The 21,796-nt window shown below is 47.4% G+C and overlaps 2 protein-coding genes across 2 annotated transcripts in view; one reads left to right on the top strand and one right to left on the bottom strand.

The window, feature by feature from the left end:
* The first annotated feature begins 207 nt into the window (after window positions 1-207).
* Window positions 208-7,384, top strand: myl6 (myosin, light chain 6, alkali, smooth muscle and non-muscle). The gene is made up of 6 exons (XM_084446327.1): window positions 208-258; window positions 554-581; window positions 2,047-2,190; window positions 2,943-3,116; window positions 3,606-3,683; window positions 6,888-7,384. The coding sequence occupies exons 1-6, from the start codon at window positions 256-258 to the stop codon at window positions 6,914-6,916; spliced, it is 456 nt and encodes a 151-aa protein (XP_084302453.1). The 5' UTR covers window positions 208-255; the 3' UTR covers window positions 6,917-7,384.
* Window positions 7,385-10,094: 2,710 nt separating this feature from the next.
* smarcc2 (SWI/SNF related BAF chromatin remodeling complex subunit C2) overlaps window positions 10,095-21,796 on the bottom strand; it is a gene marked incomplete at its 5' end in the record, with an annotated part of 19,291 nt that continues 7,589 nt past the window's right edge. The window contains 12 exons of the mRNA XM_084445950.1: window positions 10,095-10,518; window positions 10,743-11,085; window positions 11,864-11,998; window positions 13,408-13,571; window positions 13,685-13,805; window positions 14,051-14,112; window positions 14,435-14,596; window positions 14,881-15,202; window positions 15,545-15,661; window positions 15,944-16,097; window positions 16,494-16,607; window positions 21,169-21,240. Coding sequence (XP_084302076.1) covers window positions 10,454-10,518; window positions 10,743-11,085; window positions 11,864-11,998; window positions 13,408-13,571; window positions 13,685-13,805; window positions 14,051-14,112; window positions 14,435-14,596; window positions 14,881-15,202; window positions 15,545-15,661; window positions 15,944-16,097; window positions 16,494-16,607; window positions 21,169-21,240 — 1,831 coding nt within the window. The 3' untranslated portion in view covers window positions 10,095-10,453. The remainder of the gene's footprint in view (window positions 10,519-10,742; window positions 11,086-11,863; window positions 11,999-13,407; window positions 13,572-13,684; window positions 13,806-14,050; window positions 14,113-14,434; window positions 14,597-14,880; window positions 15,203-15,544; window positions 15,662-15,943; window positions 16,098-16,493; window positions 16,608-21,168; window positions 21,241-21,796) is intronic.

Raw genomic sequence — 21,796 nt, 5'->3', positions numbered from 1 at the left:
ATACTATATTACGATTTAATGTATTTCTAATTTCATATCGATATTAGGCCTACAACATAACTTTTCGCGTGTCAAATTAACATGCGTATAACTTTGAAATGTACGGTATTTGCCAACGCCTGTGAGTTGTGATTGGCCAGTGCAGTGCATTGGATCAGCAAAGAATTACGTCACGAGGGCTGTGCCTCTTTTAACGTTCGCTTCAAGTCGTACTATTTCACAGACCTCCGCCCGCGGATCGTCCTAGAAACAGACATGGTAAATTCCTATGCTTTGTCACGATTTATAACATTATATATGTACTTATGGAAGCATTGTAAACGAGTGTCGGCTTCAGGTTATGATTTTATGTGAACCATGTAAATTTAAGATTTAAGAAGACTGCACTTGATTCCTAGCTACCGTACTAGCTAGCACTAGCTTCTTAGCAGCTAGCTAAGATGACTAGCAAACGCATTATATCTAGTGCTAGCTAACGTTAGCCAAGCTAGCTACATTTTAATCCCATTAATCATTGTATTTCTGTTTTGTTTCTATTCTCTTTCTTGACCAGTCTGACTTCTCAGAGGACCAAATCATCGGTAAGACTGTGGTTAAATTAGCTAACAATTAACTGGTGGAGATTGGTTGTTCTATCTATCTATCTATCTATCTATCTATCTATCTATCTATCTATCTATCTATCTATCTATCTATTAGCTAAACTACAGTCAGATAGTATGACATTACTAGTGCTAGCTTGAGCCTATATTGTCGAATATCTCCTCTCTTTCTCATGTCCTGTTTGTGATATTGTGAGGTACTGTAACTCTTTGGTACCGGTGTTGCTGGTGTAAATTCGAAGGCTTCAGGTAGGTTGCTTGTGATGGAACAGGTTTTGTGTGTGACAACCTTAAATAACCATGCATGACTTGTTAGTGACACAAGTGACACGGGTTTCGGTCATTGTAGTACTCATAGAAGTTAACTGAGTGCCAAAGCCATGGTTGTTAAATAAATTGGTGTAGAAAGTCAACATGATGCTTGCTTCTTTACTTGGTTTTGTTCGGAGGCTTTGCAGGTAACTGGTTGATGCAGCTAGCATGAGCAAGTGTTTTGTTTTCAGGTGCGAACAATAAAAAATACTCAGTTACCAGATTATTGACGTTATGTTAGCATATAGGTTACATTGGCTAGCTACATTTTGTTAGGTAGAACGATTGTTTTAAACTGTTAGCACTGGAGTTTACCATGGAATTTAGCTACATCATAGTTGTACATTCTTGGGTTGTGATCGCTGCAAACCACCCTTAACAATTAGCGTTAATGGAATTCGTGAAATAATAAAGACGGAATTACCGCGCTACGTTTCGTTGTTGGATGTGAAGTTGTGGTGCACATTTATGTAAAAGGAAATGACTACATTTATGCTGCACTCTGAAGGCGTGTCCGGCACAAAGCTTGCTACTATGGCCTACCTACACGACTGCTAAAATGTTGCGTCCCGCAAGTTAGCGAAGTAGTAAGGAAATGTGACAATTTATTGTTAGTCTTCCATTCTCCGCTGGCTTTCTAGGAGATGCTGCGCGTTTGAATATATTACGGTCGTTTGAAGCCAGGACAGATTGCATTGCCTCAGCTCGTGTTCTCAATCAATGCCTTATATGGGTAAATGAGAGGCTTGCTGTCATTTCAAACCGGCCGTCTCTGGATGCGTAGCATTCCAGCTATGGGAGGCAAGAGCCCAAACAATGGCCCAGGGGAAATGACCTTCATGTTAGATAGCATTCAATTAGAAGTCATTTTCGTGTTTGTGTGTACTGGACAAACATCACAAACTAACTACCATAACAGTGAGAACCCACCATCACTCCCCTCAAAAAAGACAATAATAACATATGTCTAGCAGTGAAACCTGGACAGTCATGTATGTTTTATGGCGATTTCTGAGTTTGCCTTTTCTTCTTTTTAATAACTTTTGTGCACAGGCACAATCTCACATGACATTCATGTAAATTAATGCTCCATTATGCTCATGTTAAGATTCTGTCCTTCTCCCTGTCACAGAGTTCAAGGAAGCCTTCCTGCTGTTTGACAGGACGGGTGATGGGAAGATCAGCTACAGCCAGTGTGGTGACGTCATGAGGGCCCTGGGGCAGAACCCCGTCAACGCTGAGGTGCTCAAGGTCCTGGGGAACCCCAAGTCAGAAGGTCAGTCCCACTGACCCATCCTGGAGGAATGTCCCCTCTGTCCTGCTGGCTCAATCAAACCAGTAGGCTCTCATGCCTGGATGCTGATGGGATATGCCTGTTTATCATCAGTCAGCTGGGAGGTGTCAAGCAACGCGTGGGATTTCTCTACCTTAACTGTTATTATGACTATGATGGAGCAACCAAAAAGTTAATATCTGTCCAGGGTGTTGAGTTTTTGTGAGACAAAGACAGATTGAGAGACAAATCTCTAAGCGCTGACATAATATTTAGCTAAAAAATGTATACATGTTCCCTAATGGGCGGGTTTGAACTCTTGGTTCTCTTCAGTATTGCCAGGAAGCCTTTCCCTAATCAGTTAGAAACCCAGGAGCATGGTGTTGGTCCACTCCCCAAACAAGCCCTGTCCTGTCCTTGCACATGCTAATTCCACTGAGAGCAGCAGACGAATGGGGTTGATATTTGGATATCAACATGCCCTGATAAAGCTTAACTAATCTTGAAGCGCAAAGACATGCATTTCTTCAGATCTGTAGAATGTCCACGAACACATGCTTAGTTTATCTGACCTCCCTCTGTCAGCACCACCTGAGATGCTTAGTTTATCTGCCCTTCCTCTGTCACCTGTTATCTGACCTCCCTCTGTCAGCACCACCTCAGATGAAGAATGATTTAATCTCCCCAAGATGACTGGACCAGACTCCACAAGTATTCCCATGGATTATGTTTCTCCTGCTCTCGTCTCTCTCCAGAGATGAACCATAAGATGCTGGACTTTGAGCAGTTCCTGCCCATGCTCCAGGCCATCGCCAAGAACAAGGACCAGGGCTCCTTCGAGGACTTTGTGGAGGGTCTGCGCGTCTTCGACAAGGAGGGCAACGGCACAGTGATGGGCGCAGAGCTGCGCCATGTCCTCACCACGCTGGGTAAGGAACCTCAGATACAGCTGACCAACGCTTGGGTTGCTTCACAATGTAGCTGTTCACCAGACCTGCCCCTGGGACTGTTCTGGTGTTACTCTTCCTCAACTTAACTGCTTGTCAGCGAAGTGTGAATTCCACTTTCCAGATAATGTAGCCTAGTAAGAGCTCCTTATCTGGGAGCAAAGGTCTCTGAGGTCTGCTCTTCAGTTATCACTGTGTACTAAGCACACTGCCTTATCCATGCTACCTTTCGTTTTGCATACTGACCATGTGTTAATCAATGGGACCATTCAGGAATGTACGCCAACTTATCATGTGTGCGTTGGCTAAGCGTGTGCATTTTTTTTGATGACCATGCAAAAAGAATAGGACACTGTTCTTGATAGTTCATTCATAGTTTAATTATGTTATTGTTTTTGTTATATATTGTGTGGTATTATGTTATAGTTTAGTGGTATATTGTGTTTTATGTATATTATGTGGTATTTGCAGGAGAGAAGATGACAGAGGAGGAGGTGGAGACTCTTTTAGCGGGACACGAAGACGCCAACGGCTGTATCAACTATGAAGGTAATATGGCTGCAGCACTGTGTGTGTGCAGGCGGGCTGAGGATGAGGATAATGCTGTGTTCACACCGGGCGCGGCGAGAAAATTTGCGCCGCCCAGTTCCCCCCAATCTCGCCGCAAGATCCCTTGCTGCGCGAATCCGCCGCAGAAAGTTCAAAAAATTGATCTTTTGCGAATGTCGCCGCGCAGCGAATCCTTGCCGCCGGGTTCGCCTGATTTGCACCGTCCGTGCCGCCTGCTGCCCAGTTCGCGCAAATTGTATTGACTTTCTATGTAAACCCGCCGCGCGGCCGGAAACATTTGCACCCGGTTGAACACAGCATTAGGATGAGGATGAGGTGCACCCTCTGAAACCACTTTCTGTCAATGACTATTTCCCCCGATCAGTAGAAATGCCATTGAGGGAAAAAGTCATCTTCAGTGAAAAAAAACACAATGTGAACGGGGTACGCTACGCAACCTCAAAATCCCAGTGTTATTACAGTATTATTACAGCATATGGTGTCCCGCTGATGTTAAGTGTTGTTCTCTCTGTGTGTGTTGGTGAGTCAGCGTTTCCTTGTGCTTTGTCCTCACTGACTCCCTGTTCCTGTCCCACAGCCTTTGTCCGCCACATCATGTCCGGTTGAGCAGAGGGTATGAGCAGAGGGTATGAGCAGACCCCCCCCCCCCCCCAACTGTCTCCACCTGCCCTCAGCAAGGACCCCCCACCTGGGAGGGTTCTGGGGGGAGGACAGGGGAACCCACTCTAAAACCCACCACTCCACACCATGCTCCTACCTGGTCTGGCAGTACATAGAAAAGACAGTTATCGCCAACAGACACATTCATCTGCTGAGATTGGCATTTCAACCAGAGGACATTAAGACCAGTAGACGTTAGCGTTGCATTTCAACCAGAGTACATCAGACCAGCAGACGTTAGCGTTGCATTTCAACCAGAGTACATCAGACCAGCAGACGTTAGCGTTGCCTTTCAACCAGAGTACATCAGACCAGCAGACGTTAGCGTTGCATTTCAACCAGAGTACATCAGACCAGCAGACGTTAGCACACACGCGCTGGAGCGTCTCTGTGCAGTGGTGGAGTTGACAGAGCCTGCAGGGTTCCCATGGTGACGTGCTTTGACTCTAGTACTCTAACTTTCTCTCCTGCAGATCCCTCCATCCCTCAGATCCCGCCATCCCTCAGATCCCTCCATCCCTCAGATCCCTCCATCCCCTGTTCCCTCCATCCCCTGTTCCCTCCATCCCTCAGATCCCTCCATCCCCTGTTCCCTCCATCCCTCAGATCCCTCCATCCCCTGTTCCCTCCATCCCTTAGATCCCTCCATTCGTCAGATCCCTCCATCCCTCAGATCCCTCCATCCCTCAGTTCCCTCCATCCCTCAGATCCCTCCATCCCCTGTTCCCTCCATCCCTCCGATCCCTCCATCCCTCAGATCCCTCTATTCCTCCATCCCCTGTTCCCTCCGTTCCCTGTTCCCTGGCTGTAGCTGCATGTAGCGTCTCTGCATGCGTCAGCTGTCTAGGTGGCTCCCCTGACCTCATAGACACCCTGATTGGACAAGAACAGTGGTTGTAGGGTAGGAGCTAGAAGGGTAGTGGGATGACTGTTCAACTCAGCAGAGAAGGCTGAGGCCCATTTTCTGGTTAATGTAAAGATTGTTTATGGTTATGTCCTTCATACAAGTATAAGGGAGTAAAATGTTTGGGTTCTGGCACCTCAGTCTTGCAGAAACAACAATAATAATTAACAAGGTTATATAGTAATAATTTAAAAAGCTCAGTGCAAGTTGAGGAGCGCAAATCAAAGCGGCCATATTCGCGGCCTCTTGGCAACTTGACTGAGTTCAGCTGCCGTCCCCTCAAACGCAGCGCTGCAGTGAGGACCTCCGTTCCCCTGCCTGGGTGTTTCTGTTCCGCCCACCTTCTGTCCCTGTGGAAGCTGCTGGTTCTGTAGACGCTGCGCTAGACCTTCAGTTTGTTTTCTCCTGTCTTTCCAGATCCCAGCCCCCTCCCTCCCTCCCTCCCTCCGTTTGTCCTCTTTTCTTCCTTGTAGACGAGCCCAAATAAGGAGGAGGGTTGCTAATGCTAACCCCAACACATTCCAGGTGCCGAGGCCTGGACGAATCCTTGGCTGTTGTGGCTGGCTAGGAGAGAGAGCTTTACTTCTTCTCATCCCTCCATAGACCCCCCCCCCCCCCCCTTCTCATTCCTAGCTCATTAATGCTGACTGCTGACCCCCCCCCTTTTAATGCAGATCCTTTCTTCTGACTGACTGGTACCTGGAGTCTCTCTGGGGCAGACTCAGGAGTCTCTCTGGGGCAGACTCAGGAGTCTCTCTGGGGCAGACTCAGGAGTCTCTCTGGGGCAGGCTCAGGAGTCTCTCTGGGGCAGGCTCAGGAGTCTCTCTGGGGCAGGCTCAGGAGTCTCTCTGGGGCAGGCTCAGGAGTCTCTCTGGGGCAGGCTCAGGAGTCTCTCTGGGGCAGGCTCAGGAGTCTCTCTGGGGCAGGCTCAGGAGTCTCTCTGGGGCAGACTCAGGAGTCTCTCTGGGGCAGGCTCAGGAGTCTCTCTGGGGCAGGCTCAGGAGTCTCTCTGGGGCAGGCTCAGGAGTCTCTCTGGGGCAGGCTCAGGAGTCTCTCTGGGGCAGGCTCAGGAGTCTCTCTGGGACGAGGCTGCAGCATCAGCTCCAGCAGAGCAGAGGAGGGCTTGCCAGAAAGACCCTCAAGAACACTGGAGGCATAGTGAACTCCTGCCTTTTTGGGTGATTAAAGACCCTCCTCAAGAACACTGGAGGCCTAGTGACTGTACATAGATATGCTGCAGGGAGATGAGAGCATGAGGTCGTAACAGCTGTGAAGAGGTCGTAACAGCTGTGAGGAGGTCGTAACAGCTGTGAGGAGGTCATAACAGCTGTGAGGAGGTAGTAACAGCTGTGAGGAGGTAGTAACAGCTGTGAGGAGGTAGTAACAGCTGTGAGAAGGTCATAACAGCTGTGAGGAGGTCATAACAGCTGTGAGGAGGTCATAACAGCTGTGAGGAGGTAGTAACAGCTGGGAGGAGGTTATAACAGCTGGGAGGAAGTAGTAACAGATGCTGGAGGTGGAGTTTGTTCCCCAGGTTTTCCTCAGACACAGTCCAAGCCAGGGGCTAACATTGTTTTTCACTTTCTCTCTCTCCTCTCCCTGTCTCCTCTTCCTCCCAGAACTCGTCCGGATGGTGATGAGTGGTTGAAGATTTCAAGAGAACACAACCAGCTAAATTTAATTCCTGAAAATGTTTTTTTCTATAATATATGTCTGTCTTGCACCCTGTCATCCCCACCTCCATGTCGGGGTCCTCCTGTTTTTCCTTGTTTTGTCATCTTTATTTTATTTCAGAAGTGCCTTTTCTGTGTCTGAGTTGAAGAGCCGTGTTGATTTCCCATGTGAACATCATCCCACCACAGTAGTGCATGCCGTCATGCCAGCCCTGTGGACAGAATCGGCAATAACATTCCCTTTATCTCTACATGCATTCCCTTCCTCCCATTCCACCCCTCCTGTCCACCTCGTCGCCCAATAGCTGTGTTTTTATACTGAGGAGATGCATGTTCATTGGCCAAAAGACCCAACTGTAATGTAGATTTTACCTGGCCAACCAATCATGAAATGGTAGATGCTGTGCTCATTATATTGTATCAAACGGTATTGAATAAAAATCCCAGTTTCTGAAAATAAGTATTTGTTACTATCTTTTTTATAGCAGGTTGAGCCATTGATTTTACAACCCGTTTGCCATATTTGGAGTGAATATAATTGAGTACTGTACCTCAGTTGTACACAATACAAGTGCTTAAGACACACGACTTCCAGGTAGTAAAATGTATTAATTTGATTGTCATTTCATGGCAGTAGCTCTGTCATTGCAAAGGAGGACATCTGGATATTCTGCCAGAGCTGGATTTGACTTTATTCCCTGGTCAGCTGACTCAGTGGGGCTTAATGTCATGTTAATAGCATTCTGTGCCTACAACTTTAGCATCTCACTTCTGTATCCACAAACTGCCCCTTGTATAGATAATATTGCAGCAGTGGGGCAGGAAAGATGGGCGTGTCTCCAGTGAAGGCAGCAGCACTGTGCGTCAGTTCAGCAGTGCTTTCCTTATATGGTGAGGCAGGTAACTGAGGTACTGTAGTCTTTGTATGGTAAGGTCTGGGTTTTCCACATGCCAACCGCCTAGTTCTGCTCTTGTATCTGTAGCATGTCTGGTACTGTTCACACTGGAAAATAATTGGTTTATCTGTGGAGGTGGAGGTTGAATGCATAGTGGGATTCCTGCGTGGAGGCAGATGCACTGCCCTCTGCTGGTGCTTGGGGACATGAAAAGAAGCACTTGTCACCTCATGTTCTCATTGTCATGTATTTGTTATCCAATTTTTTTGTTAGTAAAACCATAACATCACTTTGTCATTCAATACAAACTGTTGACACTAATTATGTGATGGTTTTACTGAGGACAGGTTTATTTCTACTGTATAATCAATGCAATCATCTCCAGCAATGATGAGAAACAAACAGGAACAAAACTGGACACTTGTTTCATATCACAACATCCACACAACGTAAGAATAACAGAGACCAACGCAGTCCATTCATAGTCACAACTGTAGTGAGGATTCTAATACTGGCTGGACACGTTTCATCATCTGATTATAGCTCATGACACCATTGGTGTGTATCTATGTGGTGTGATGTGTGTGTGTGTGTGTGTGTGTGTGTGTGATTATGTATGAGAACAATAGCTATTACAATTCATCATTGTTACAAATCATAAAACATGGCATCACAGGGCAGATATAAACTGAAGGATGTTGGGGCTACATATTTCTTGGCATGCATTCACACACACACAGATGCGCACAGTCACGACTCAAACCTCACACTGATTGACAGCTTATGGCGACCTATCGAGAGTCAATTAGAGGAGGGGATAGAGGCTAGAGAGGTAATACTAGCATACAGAGAGAATGCTGAAGACATACTATAACAGAAACAAGATGGACACCTGTCAGTCAAAATGATATAAAAACAAATAGGATACATAGTGAGGATATTGTTAAAGATACGAAGGACAGAACTGTCCTCTGCCAGTTGAAGTAGGTCCCTTATCTTTTACTTGTTTTTTTTTGTTTTAAGTTTTAAGCCATTTCCTTCAGGTAACCGGTTCATGTGAGTTGGAACCGTTTTAAGAAATACTTAAACAAAATCATACAATTTCCCAAGCATCTACCCCCACCCCCACCCCACAAAAAAACTAGAAAAAAGTTGGGATCAACATGATTATAAAAAATGTTGGCGTATCTAAAATAAGTTCTATAATCAATGAAATGGCAATTGAATTCCTCCAGACCTCCTCCTGATGTCAGTCATTTTTAGAGTATGAGTACAATCTTCACAAGTGTGACACTCACTAGCCTACATGATGGCCGGCTGACAGGAAACATAGGCATATAATCTTGTTATATTGCAGTAACAGCAAGATTGAACAGCTGGTTTGAACTGTCACAAGTGCTTCAGGTGTAAAAATGGAGCTCCTTGAAGGATTGGTATCAAATCTGAACATGCCCTTCTGTAAAATATCACCTGCCCTTCTATAACAGTGACCTAGGCTGACAGGTCACAGGGGATACTGGGAGTCAATACTTTCAAGTGGTTTTCTATGCTCTCATTCAGTCATTGGAGAATGTCAGCTGTTCAATCTTTAGTGAATGGAATACCATTTAAACATCATTGTAACAGGAGATCCAGTTTACAGTACATAGTCTCACAAGCTCAAACGACAGAGTTACAGCAAAGGGTGGCGTTTTTTAAACGCTTGACCTTTTTCAAAATATCAAATGGGTTCAGCTTATTGTTTGGACACATCTGACTACAAACCAACCCCACACATGAAGTGTGGCATATACATGAAGACAATCAAATGAAATCAGGGGATACCGACATTTTACGATTGAAAGTTTCACGTTAAGAAAGCATGAAAAGTATGACAATTTGTAGCATTTAAGACAAACATGAATGGTTAAGTGCTTCAGATCAATTGAGTTAATGCTTCATATCGCCAAACACGACCGGGGGAAACATAACTTCAAAGTGCTTTTTTTTCTCCTTTTACAAACTCTACAAGGGGGATCTCCCTGGGACCTCAGGGCCTTCTGGGGACATGGGCGTCTAAAGCAGTTGTAAACAGAAAATGAGAGCACCACTGGTCAAAAGACTACACTAGACAAGATGAGTCCTTCACTTCTGTCCTCATGTCCTTGGACTGTAGACGTCCCTGTCCTCTGGGTAACCCTGGGTAACTGGACGTGCCTCATGTCCAGGGAACATTTCTTAGAAAATCGATTCAGTTCTTCATTGGCATGTTCTTGTTATGAGTAAATTTGAAGGGATTATTTTCCAACAAATAAAGAATGAAATGTTTTGTTTTCTTTCTTCCTTCCTTCCTTTTGTCAATTGTCCGGTCAATACGTTGAACATTTATCAATGTTTGTTGTACAGCATCCACTCGGTTTTTAACTTCTTCATTTCAGATAATAGTACAGGCAGGTTTCATAAGTACAAAGTGGTCAATGTCATTCAGTTTACCAGGAACCTTTCTCCCTGTCTTTCCTCAATCCATCCATCCATTCGTACATCCATCCATCCATTCATCCATCCATTCATCCATCCATTCGTCCATCCATCCACCCCCCCACCCCCCCCCTCTCTCTCTCCTCTTCTTCTTCCTGTTCACTGCGGAGTGGGGGCAGGGGTGGAGGAGTGGAGTGTCTCACCCGGCAGAGGGGCACTAGGCTCTGGGTTGGAGAAAAGATGAAAGAAGAGATGAAACACAAACCAGACGCTGCACAAGCATTCAACAGTACAGTGAAGTTAGTACTTGGCATGCGCTGATTTCCAAAGTTCCCCTGTAGCCTGACCAGTGAGCGGAGGACTGACTAGTTCCCCAGTAGCCTGACCAGTGAGCAGAGGACTGACTAGTTCCCCTGTAGCCTGACCAGTGAGCGGAGGACTGACTGACCGTGCAGCGCTGGCGAGGGCGTGGCGCTGGGGTGGGCGACGGGGGCCTGGCCAGGCGGTCCAGGGGGGGGCTGGGGTTCGGCAGGCTGGGAGGAGGAGGCAGAGGGAGCAGGGCTGGGGGCTGGCGGAGGCGCGGGGGTGCTGGGAGCCGGCTGGTTGGGGGCCAGGCCCGGGGGCGCGGGGGCAGCAGAGGCCTGGGCAGGATGGGGGCCTCCAGGCTGGCTGTGCTGCTGGTGTTGGATCTGCTGGAAGTGCTGCTGGCGCGCCCTCATCTCCGCGTACTTCAGCTGCTCCATGTGGAACGACTGACGGTCAGCCAGCAGCTGCTGCCTCTGGTACTCCAGCTGCACACACACACGCACACACACACGCACACAGACACATGCACACACACACAGACACACACACACACAGGTTGCACACTGAATATGTTTAGCAGGACAACCAGTCTTTCCTTAGCTACTACATGCTACTAATTAGGGATGAAACGGTTACCGGTTTCCTGTAAGCCGTGGTAAACATTTCTGATGGTTAGTATTACCATTTCAGAATGAATTATGATGAATATTGTTTGATTAGCAGGCTTTGGAACCAGGGTAAATACTGTCCCACGTCTGCGTGGATGTGTTGTGGATGTGTTGTGGTGTTGCGTGTACAGTGGAAGGCAGAGCTGCTGAGATTCTTCTTCCTTCTTAGAGGACTGAGTGTGAAAACTTTGGAATGGATGTCTGTCTAACTTGTGAATAGCTTGTGTCAACAGTAAACTGAGGTTTTCAGTGTAACCTGCTCCTGTAAAACACTGTCGTTCTGCTGCTGTAGGCTAGTCACGCATAGCGCTTAGCTTCACTTTAATTTTTCTATTTAAAGAAGAGAGGCATACTATCAATGGGGAAATTGCGTGTGTGTGTTTGTGATTGAGTGAATGATTGAGAAAGAATACTAATGATAATGATTTCAATGTATATCAGAATCAGTACTTTTTCAACATTGTCAGTGTATATTACCATGATAAGACTGATAACCGTGGTAATTTTGGTCACTATAATCGTGATATGAAATGTTCATACTGTTACATCCCTACTCTTAATACTACATCTCCCATAACCCCCCTGTGTGACTCACAGCCTCCCTCTCGCGGTCCATGATGGTCTCCAGCTCCTCAAAGTGTCTCAGCTTGATCTCCAGCTTCTTCATCTGGGTCTCCACCAGCAGGGCCACCAGGGACTTGATCTTCCTCTCCTCCACCGCCGCCAGGTGCTAGGGAGGGAGGGAGGGAGAGAGAGAGAGGGAGAGAGGGGGAGGGAGGGAGGGAGTGAAAGAGAGGGGGGGGGGAGGGAGGGAGAGAGGGAGAGAGGGGGAGGGAGGGAGAGAGAGAGAGAGAGAGGGAGGGAGAGAGAGAGAGAGGGGGGGTACAAGAAAGATAGAGAATGGTTAACAAGTGAAATTATGTTAGCGCAGCAGTAGCTGCTGTACAGTACAGTGTGAGATAGTGAGGGGGGACCGTACCATAGCTTTAAGAGTGAGGGGGGACGGTACCATAACATTAATAGTGAGAGGGGGACTGTACCATAGCTTTAACAGTGAGGGGGGACCGTACTGTTGTGATTTAATTTGATTTAGCTCCCCTGCATTTTAATCATTTCATAATATTGTAATCATAATCATCATATGGTATGATTGTTTTAGACAGCCACATCACCAAGATGTAGCAATAATAAACTGCTCAATAGTAATATCAGAGGGGACCACTAGATGTGGCAATAATAAACTGCTCAATAGTAATATCAGATATGACCACTAGATGTAGCCATAGGAAACTGATCTGTCAAGATTTATAGATGGTGAGGCTAGCAGCCTAAGCCTGCTGGAATAGTCTGCTCTCCCTGACCGCTTAGATATCCCGATTTCTTCCTGTTAAATTCCCAATTTCCCAAAGTAGGGATGAGGTTTGGCAAGTGGGATGTGGTCAAGAAAGAGGGGGGATGGTGGCAGACTATTTAAGGGGTAACACAAAGACAAGGGTGTGTCTCTTTCCCGGGAAGCACCGGCTTTACTGCTATTTTGTTTCTGAAAAAGCAATAAAGTCATCGCATTGGACTTCTGCGTGCCTCAACTTGTTTTCTTTTTGGACTCAGAATTTATTTTGAACATTGAACTATTCTGAACTTAGAACCATTTTGAACTAAGATTTATTTAGAAAATTTACCTAAGACATAGTAAATTATTTTACTCAACAGTACCATAGCTTTAAGAGTGAGGGGGGACTGTACCATAACTTTAATAGTGAGAGGGGGACTGTATCATAGCTTTAACAGTGAGGGAGGACCGTACCATAGCTTTAATAGTGAGGGGGGACTGTACCATAACTTTAATAGTGAGAGGGGGACTGTACCACAGCTTTAACAGTGAGGGGGGACCGTACCATAGCTTTAATAGTGAGAGGGGGACTGTACCATAGCTTTAACAGTGAGGGGGGGACCGTACCATAGCTTTAAGAGTGAGGGGGGACCATACCATAGCTTTAAGAGTGAGGGGGGACTGTACCATAACTTTAATAGTGAGAGGGGGACTGTACCATAGCTTTAACAGTGAGGGGGGACTGTACCATAGGTTTAATAGTGAGAGGGGGACTGTACTATAGCTTTAACAGTGTGGGGGGTTTGTACCTTTGCCTTAACAGCAGCAGCAGCCAGGGCCGAGGCAGCAGCCGTGGACAGGTTCCCCTCTCCCACGTCGCGCTCCACCTTGGCCTTCCTCTCCCCTTCGCTCTCTCCCTCCCTCTGGCCCTCCTCCGAGCCCTCCTTCCCTTCCTTCTCCTTCTCTCCATCACCTGGCGATGAGAGGGGAACGGCCAGAAAGTCATGGAGAGCGACAGAGCCGTTTCCTTCAGCGTACCCAGTCAGATACCGTGCGGCCATATTGAAAAGCAAAGATCGTCTGTACCCATCTCCGAGTCGGTTTTCTCAGCCTCCCTCTCTCCCTCCGCCTCTCTCCCTCTCTCTTCCTCCTTCTTTCCGTTCTCCCCCTGCTTCTCCTCCTCCTCCATCGCTCCATCTTTGCTGTCCTGCTGTTTGCCGACGGGAGTAAAAACAGCACTGGGTTCAATCACAATTACACACAAGCAGAGAGCATCCAACCAGCATAACTTAGCATCCAGCCAGCATAGCATAGCATCCAGTCAGCATAGCATAGCATAGCATAGCATAGCATAGCATAGCATAGCATAGCATAGCATAGCATAGCATAGCATAGCATAGCATAGCATAGCATAGTATAGCATAGCACAGACAACGCAAGCAGAAAGCATACCTTGGTCTCCCTCTTGTCATCGCTCGATTGGCTGTCATTCTTGCTCTCCTCGCTACTCTCTTCTAGACAGTAAGAGAAGAAAAAACTCAGCAGCCAAACCCACAACTCTCACCTTCACATCCCTCTCTCTCAACTTCAATTCAATTCAAATGGCTTTATTGGCACGGGAAACATACATTCATATTGCCAAAGCAAATGAATGTCCACCAGGCCAGTTCTCCTCCCCCCCATCCTGGCCTACCTGGCTTGTCGTCCCCCCCCCCCCCCCATCCTGGCCTACCTAGCTTGTCCCCTCCCCCCCCCATCCTGGCCTACCTGGCTTGTCCCCTCCCCCCCCCCATCCTGGCCTACCTGGCTTGTCCCCCCCCCCCAATCCTGGCCTACCTGGCTTGTCCCCTTCCTCCAGGCTGGTCCCAGCGATGCCGCTGCCCTCCAGGCCGTAGAGGGGGTCCTGCCGGCCGCTGGCCCGCGCCGCCTCCTCCACCCGCCGCACGTGGGCCTCCACCAGCGCCGCCGGAACCTCCTCCTTCATACGGGAGAACTCCTCTGAGAGAGAGAGAGAGAAAGAGGGAGGGGAGAGAGCTCCTTTATTTCATCAACATTTATTTAATCAGGTTTAGACCCATTGAGATTCAAATCTCTTTTTATGGAGGGAAAAACACTTGAGGATACCAGTAAGGAACCTAAACTCTCCGGCGTACAAAGTCAAGAACGATCGAAGCCAGATGTTGTGTGACCTCCATCCTATGGTGAGGCTGGAGGTGACTCAGTCATGCAGCCGGTAGGATAGTCCTCTAGCTAGTTATCTGGTTGGCTGTTCGGCCTCTCACCCAGGGCAGACTTGGCGGCGGCCGAGGCCACCCGCGGGTCCACCACCGATGCCAGGAAGGCCACGGTACTCATGACCGGGTTGCCCGCCTGGCTGAAGGGCACGGGCTGGTAGGCCAGTGGGCCCAGGGACGACGAGGTGTCCTCCAGGTACGGGTCTTCGATGGGCAGCCGCAGGAAGTGGAGGATGCACTCGTCCTGCGTGCGCGAGCCCACGTGCTCCGACACCTTGTTCCAGTCATCCTTGTACATCTCCAGGCCCTCCAGCAGCAGCAGGGTCTCCTGCTCCGTCCACTCCCGCATGGAGCTGGCCGCACTCTTGCTCTGCACACAGCGGGGCGCCCACACACACGTCAACGCTAACCGCTACCGCTAACACGTCAACCGCTAACCCGCTACTGCACACACGTCAACCGCTAACCGCTACTACTAAAACATCAACCGCTAACCGCTACCAAACACACGTCAACCGCTAACCGCTACCGCACACACATCAACCGCTAACACGTCAACCGCTACCGCTAACATGTCAACCGCTAACCGCTACCGCTAACATGTCAACCGCTAACATGTCAACGCTAACCGCTGCCGCCGCTCCCTACTACAACAGCGGGGTGATGAGGATGTCCCTCCCTCGCTTCAGTCCCGCCCTGTCTGGATACATACCTTGGCGGAACCGGTCTTCTTGCTGTACATGTCTGTCCTCAGGCCAAAGTTCTGCAGGTCAGCCGGCTTCTCCTTGACCTTGTCTGGGAAGGTCAGCATCTGCTGGGCGGCCGGGGTCTGGAGGGGGTCAGGGTCAGGACAGGGTCAAACAACACAACTAACATCAGTGTGAGTGTATGTGAGAGTTTTATGTGTGTGTGTCTGTGTGTCTGTGTCTGTGTTTGTGTGCGTGTGTGTGTGTGTCTGTGTGTCTGTGTTTGTGTGTGTATGTGTGTGTGTGTGTCTGCGTGTGTGTGTGTGTGTGTCTGCATGTCTGTGTTTGTTTGTGTGTGTGTGTGTGTGTGTGTGTGTGTGTGTGTGTGTGTGTGTGTGTCTGCGTGTGTGTGTGTGTGTGTGTACCTGGGAGGCCTTGGGTTGAAGGGGCACCAGGCTGGACGGGGTGTCTGCCAGGACATGGAAGTGTGAGGTGGGCGGGGGGCCCATGGGGGTGGGCCGGCTCTCTGAGTCCACCTGGTAGTTGATCAGCCCCCACTGCTCCAGGAAGGCGTGGACCCTGGAGGAGGAGGAGGAGGAGGAGGAGGAGTGGGGGAGGAGGAGGAGGAGGAGAAGGAGGAGGAGAGAGGGAGGAATGGAGGTCAGGAACAGAGGTTAGTAAAGCACATGGATGGAAGAGTGGATGGAAGAGTGGATGGAAGAGTGGATGGAAGAGTGGATAGAAGAGTGGATGGAACAGTGGATGGAAGAGTGGATGGAAGAGTGGATCAAACAAGCTGAAACATCAAACTCTCTAAACAGAGGATGGGAAAGGACAGGATACTGTGTGACGTGTGCTTTCATACTGTACTTGTCTAGAGCAGTCTGACCGTATATACATTAAGGTGTCATGTGCACGTGATCCCCCAGGTAATGTGCACGTGATCCCCCAGGTAATGTGCACGTGACCCCTGACCTCATGATGGCGCACACGTCTCCGGCCAGGTTCCTGCGGCAGGCGGTGGAGGTGAGGTACTCCTGAGGGTTCAGCCTGTAGGTGTCAATCATGAAGTTCCTGTAGGCCAGGTAACTGTGGGGAGAGAGGAGAGAAGAGAGAGACAGAGAGAGAGATGGAGAGAGAGGGGAGGAGAGAGAGAGAGAGAGATGGAGAGAGAGAGGGATGGAGAGAGATTGAGAGAGGGATGGAGAGAGATTGACAGAGAGATGGAGAGAGAGATGGAGAGAGAGAGAGATGTAGAGAGAGATTGAGAGAGAGATGGAGAGAGGGAAGGAGAGAGAGACGGAGAGAGAGAGGAGGACAGAGAGACGGGGAGAGGGATGGAGAGAGATGGAGAGATTGAGAGAGGGATGGAGAGAGATTGAGAGAGAGAGATTGAGAGAGATGGAGAGAGAGGGATGGAGAGAGGGGAGGAGAGAGGGGAGGAGAGAGAGATGGAGAGAGGGGAGGAGAGAGAGACAGAGAGAGAGAGGGGAGGAGAGAGATGGAGAGAGAGGGATGGAGAGAGAGATGGAGAGAGTTTAGTTTAGTTTAGTTTAATTTGACAAGCATTTTTAAAAGACCTCATTTGATTTTTACATCAATAGCTTAAAAAAGACATTGTCAAGGTTAACACAATAAAGTCATCGACTTATTTCCATTGTGGACCTTGCTGTAATGACAGTACAGATAGACAGGGTAGAGCACATGGCTGGGCAGCATCCAGCAATATTAGTGGCATAAATTCAAAGCATAAAAACAGACAACAACAAACAACAATCATGGGAAAGGTACAGGTTAAAGTTCCTATGATTCTAATTTTTCCATGAGCCAGGATTTTAACTTTTTTCCGAAGCCATGCTGGTTACCTATGCTTTTAACATGCAAAGGTACCTGTTCCAGTTCACCGCTCCACTATATTTGGAAGCACGCTGGCCTATGTTTGTCTTAAACCTGGGCAGGTACAGGTCTGCAGTACTATCTCTGGTGTGGTGTGCATGGGTATCACTACTCCTCTTAAAGTGACCTTCAAGGTATGCTGGAGTTCTGTTGTTCAAAACATTCTGAACCCCCCTGAGCTGGAGCTGGACAGCCCTAGCCTCTAGGGGGAGCCAGCCCAGCTGCTGGAACTGTTGCCTCCCCACATGATCCCTTGATGTCAGACCTAGTACTAGTGGGTTAAGCGCAGAGAAACATTTCATCTCCACATCTGTGCTGTAGGACAAATAAACATTATATTCTACTCTCTCTCTGACTAGTTTATTTTGTGAAACCTGCAGTTTGTCTTTAAGGGCCTTAGTAAGCCCACTGTACCAAGAACCTAGACCATAATCAAAGCAGCAAGAAACCAAAGAATTAGCAAGCAGTCTAAGACATGTTGAATCAAGGAATGGGGCTTTGGAGAGAGATGGAGAGAGAGATGGAGAGAGAGGGGAGGAGAGAGAGATTGAGAGAGGGGAGGAGAGAGAGACGGAGAGAGAGATGGAGAGAGAGATGGAGAGAGGGATGGAGAGAAATTGCGAGAGAGATAGAGAGAGAGGGATGGAGAGAGGGGAAGGAGAGAGTCTGAAAGTGAGACCTGGCTGAGATGGGGACTAACACTACGCCAGTAGTTAATAGTGTAAGGACTCCTAATGGCTCCTGCCTCGCATGAGATACCAGCGTTGTAGTGCTGCTGGCTCACAAGCTTTGATGGAGGAGCGCCAAACCAGACACAGGTAAACAGGACGTTCTTGTCGAACCCGTCAACATTTCTTAAATGAATGAATTCAGACTCAATAATTTTTTTGGAGGAAAAGCAATACTTTCATTCTGCACCTTTCTGAAATCTCTGTGGATGTATTATTTTTTAGAAATTTTAGAAATCATCAAAAATTGTGTCTATATGACCTTTAAACACCTTTAACATGTGATGGCATGTTACACAACAGCAGGGAGATCATTGAAAAGCACCGGCATGCACTGAACTCAGATCCTGTCAAAGACTATTTGCTCAACCCCCTCTGTTTTGTCACTACAGACCCAGAAGCACTAAGGACTTCCTGGTTAGAGCAGAAACACTAGGGACTTCCTGGTTAGAGCGGAAACACTAGGGACTTCCTGGTTAGAGCGGAAACACTAGGGCTGCGTTCCGAATCGCATACTTCTACTTCTTACTACCAGTACCTACAACAGCTGCCCTTAGAAAGTACGTACTTTGCAAGCAGTAGGCATCCAATTGGGACATACTACCTTGTCATAACATTGCGCCTTGAAATTAGCCCACATCCGTCGCTGTCCATAACGCGACATTCGTCTACAGCTGTCACGACTCACACATGTGACGCACATTTCCGCTGCGCACAGGATTGTGGGTCAGAATAGCCAGAAAAGCCTGCTGGCTTGCATACTGCAAAATACCACCGGATGTAGTAGGTCATCCTGGTATTTTTGCCATACTGCATGTGGCATACTATGTATTGGGACATACTACATTCTGTTTTGGCATACTATATAGTAGGGTAGTAGGCGATTCGGAACGCAGCCTAGGGACTTCCTGGTTGAGGCGGAAGCACTAAGGACTTCCTGGTTAGAGCGGAAACACTAAGGACTTCCTGGTTAGAGCGGACACACTAGGGACTTCCTGGTTAGAGTGGAAACACTAGGGACTTCCTGGTTAGAGCGGACACACTAGGGACTTCCTGGTTAGAGCGGACACACTAAGGACTTCCTGGTTAGAGCAGAAACACTAAGGACTTCCTGGTTAGAGCGGACACACTAAGGACTTCCTGGTTAGAGCGGACACATCACCCCCCCCCCCCCTCCCCCTCCAGCCTCTGGATGCTTCACTCAGGGGCTTCTACCCCGTCGTTCTTGTGACGCATGCAAGGACTCAGGTACTGGAAGCCCACTAGTACCTTTGCTAGCCATTCCACTGGCAAACAGTACGATATAAGACCATTTCTCACATGAAACTCTAGTAATGTCATATATCTGCTTTGCTACCCATGTGGCCTTCAATATCTTCAAGACAAGTGAAAACCAGGATTATTGAACACAGAAGTGCGATCAGGACAGGAGATGAAAAGTCCTCTGTTGTTTGCCATTTTAAAGATGCCGACCACCCTGTTTCCGCTGGCCCTTCCTGTGTGACCAGGATCAGAACCACGAAGGGAGGGAAGATGGAGCGTCTGCTACAGTCTGGGTGGATATTCTATCTCAACACTCTTCACCATGCAGGCCTTAATGATAACTCTAAAACTAGGAGTTGTTATGAATCAATGTGATAGTCACTGAGCCTGGAGTCGGCCTCTTTTGAAATAATGATTACTAAGGATAATGAAATATTGTGAGTGTATGTTGTAAGTGCATTCATATACTGCTGTACTGTACCTCATTCATTTTCTGCATTTAGTCCATTGAGACTTGAACGTTGAACTCTGTGAGATGATCTATTATTGTTATGCCCTGTAATATTGTAACTGCATTCTTACTTTTTCACCATTGTATTCTTGTACCTTTGGTAGCCCTGCCCTGGTAAATAGGGGTCCAGGTGTGTGCCACGCCTTTAGGGCAGACTGATGAAGGTAGTAACCTTACCAAAACATTTTTCTCCCTTTTTCACTCCACACTTTTTTGGTAGCACTCATTTTTTGTACAGCACCATGTTTTGAAAAGATTGGGCCTCATTTACAAACGAAGTTAAGAATTTCCTAGGAAGCATTTCTTCTTAAACTAAATGTACACCGTTTCCAAGAAGATTCTGGCATTCACCAATGTTCTCACTTGTGGGAACTAAGAACAGAATCTACGAACACGGAAGAGCAATAAGTAGGCTACGGACATATTCGTGTGAAAGACATGTTCATTCAAAATGATTTGTGATTGTGTTTACTTCAAATCTACAGTTGAATAACATTACAGGATTGCAATACTATAATATTTGTATCATTTATAATATCTTATAATAATGGTTTTCATTATTTTACAAAGCGAGAGTGCTGTCTTTCCAATAATATCCCCGATGCGCTGTTCTGTCTCGCTATGTTTATGCACCAAGGCTAATTCCTCATAGTAGGAAGCTTACTTGGCTAAATTACAATGATTGACCACGCTGGATTCTACCTGCAGTCCTCTGACTTGCCAACCCACCTGACACAACCCCACCTAAACCATTATGCTATCGAAAAGCTGGCGATTCAAGAGCGCGAATGTCCGGTATTCATGTGACATCTGCACACGACCCTGTAGTTGCATGTCCTTATATGGGGCCAGCGGGGAGTTTACCTATGATAATTCGGGTTTGAACTTGAGAAACCATCGTATTCACCATTAAGAGAAGGCAGGTGTGAACTCATCCAGCGGTTTACGAACACGTTGTGAATCAGACGGGAGCTTTCTTTAGAAACGTTCTCAGGAAGAAATTTAAGAACAGAACTTAAGATATTGAAAGATATTGGTGAATGAGGCCCATTGAGAATATATTTTTGTATTCTTAAACTCGGTGTAGTGGACATTCCGTTTGTCTCATGTCAGTGAGCAAGCACCTTCCATTTTTATCTTATATGCTTTTGGCTCAATCACCTGAGAAAATAATATTTTTGGAAAAGTTGAAAAGAGCGCAAACAATTTTTCTACTTTTTGACACAACAGCATAATCCATGTGTAAACTCACATCTCGGGGGTCTTGGACTTGTTCTTGCCATTGAAGAACTCTGGGAGGGCTCTGCGCTCGATGGCGTGAACACTGGGGCAGAACAAGAATGCAGGACATTACATCACATTACAGTCATTTAGCAGACGATTTGATCCAAAGCGACTAACAATAATTACATTCAATGTAGGAAACATCAGTGTGCTACTACTTTCCAGAAGTGCATCTCCTTTCTAAAACAAGTGACTAAGAGCATAATCTAGTGCTGAAGGCAAAGTGAAGAATAGCAAACTAAAAATACAATAGTTGCTTAAGAGGGAGGATCCTGGTAGTAGTTCTTGAAGAAGTGAGTTTTGAGCCTGAGGTTAAAGGTGGGCAGCAACTCTTCTGTCCTGATCAGTGGGCGGTTCGTTCCACCACTGCGGGGCCAGGACAGAGAAGAGCCATGACCGTGTCGATCAACCACAGGGGCCTCGGAGTGACGGGGCAAACAGTTGCCCTGAGGTAGCAGAGTGTAGCGGTCGGGAGGGGGTGTAGGGTTTCACCATGGTCTGGGGGTAGGAGGGGGCTGTTCCTTTCATTCCCCTGTATCCTAGTACCAGGGTTTTAAATTGGATGCGAGCCGCTACAGGGAGCCAGTGTAGAGAAT

This window comes from Borostomias antarcticus (assembly GCF_949987555.1).
Source record: "Borostomias antarcticus genome assembly, chromosome: 11".
In the NCBI taxonomy this organism is placed as follows: Eukaryota; Metazoa; Chordata; class Actinopteri; order Stomiiformes; family Stomiidae; genus Borostomias; species Borostomias antarcticus.
Note: the sequence above shows the minus strand (reverse complement) of the source record. Positions and strands in the feature narration are given on the sequence as shown.

What these genes read in the sequence shown, in the direction of transcription:
- myl6 (XM_084446327.1), top strand. An exon ending in CTCAGAGGACCAAATCATCG is followed by an intron (nt 582 to 2,046) that starts GTAAGACTGTGG and finishes TCCCTGTCACAG; the next exon opens with AGTTCAAGGAAGCCTTCCTG. An exon ending in CGGCTGTATCAACTATGAAG is followed by an intron (nt 3,684 to 6,887) that starts GTAATATGGCTG and finishes TCTTCCTCCCAG; the next exon opens with AACTCGTCCGGATGGTGATG.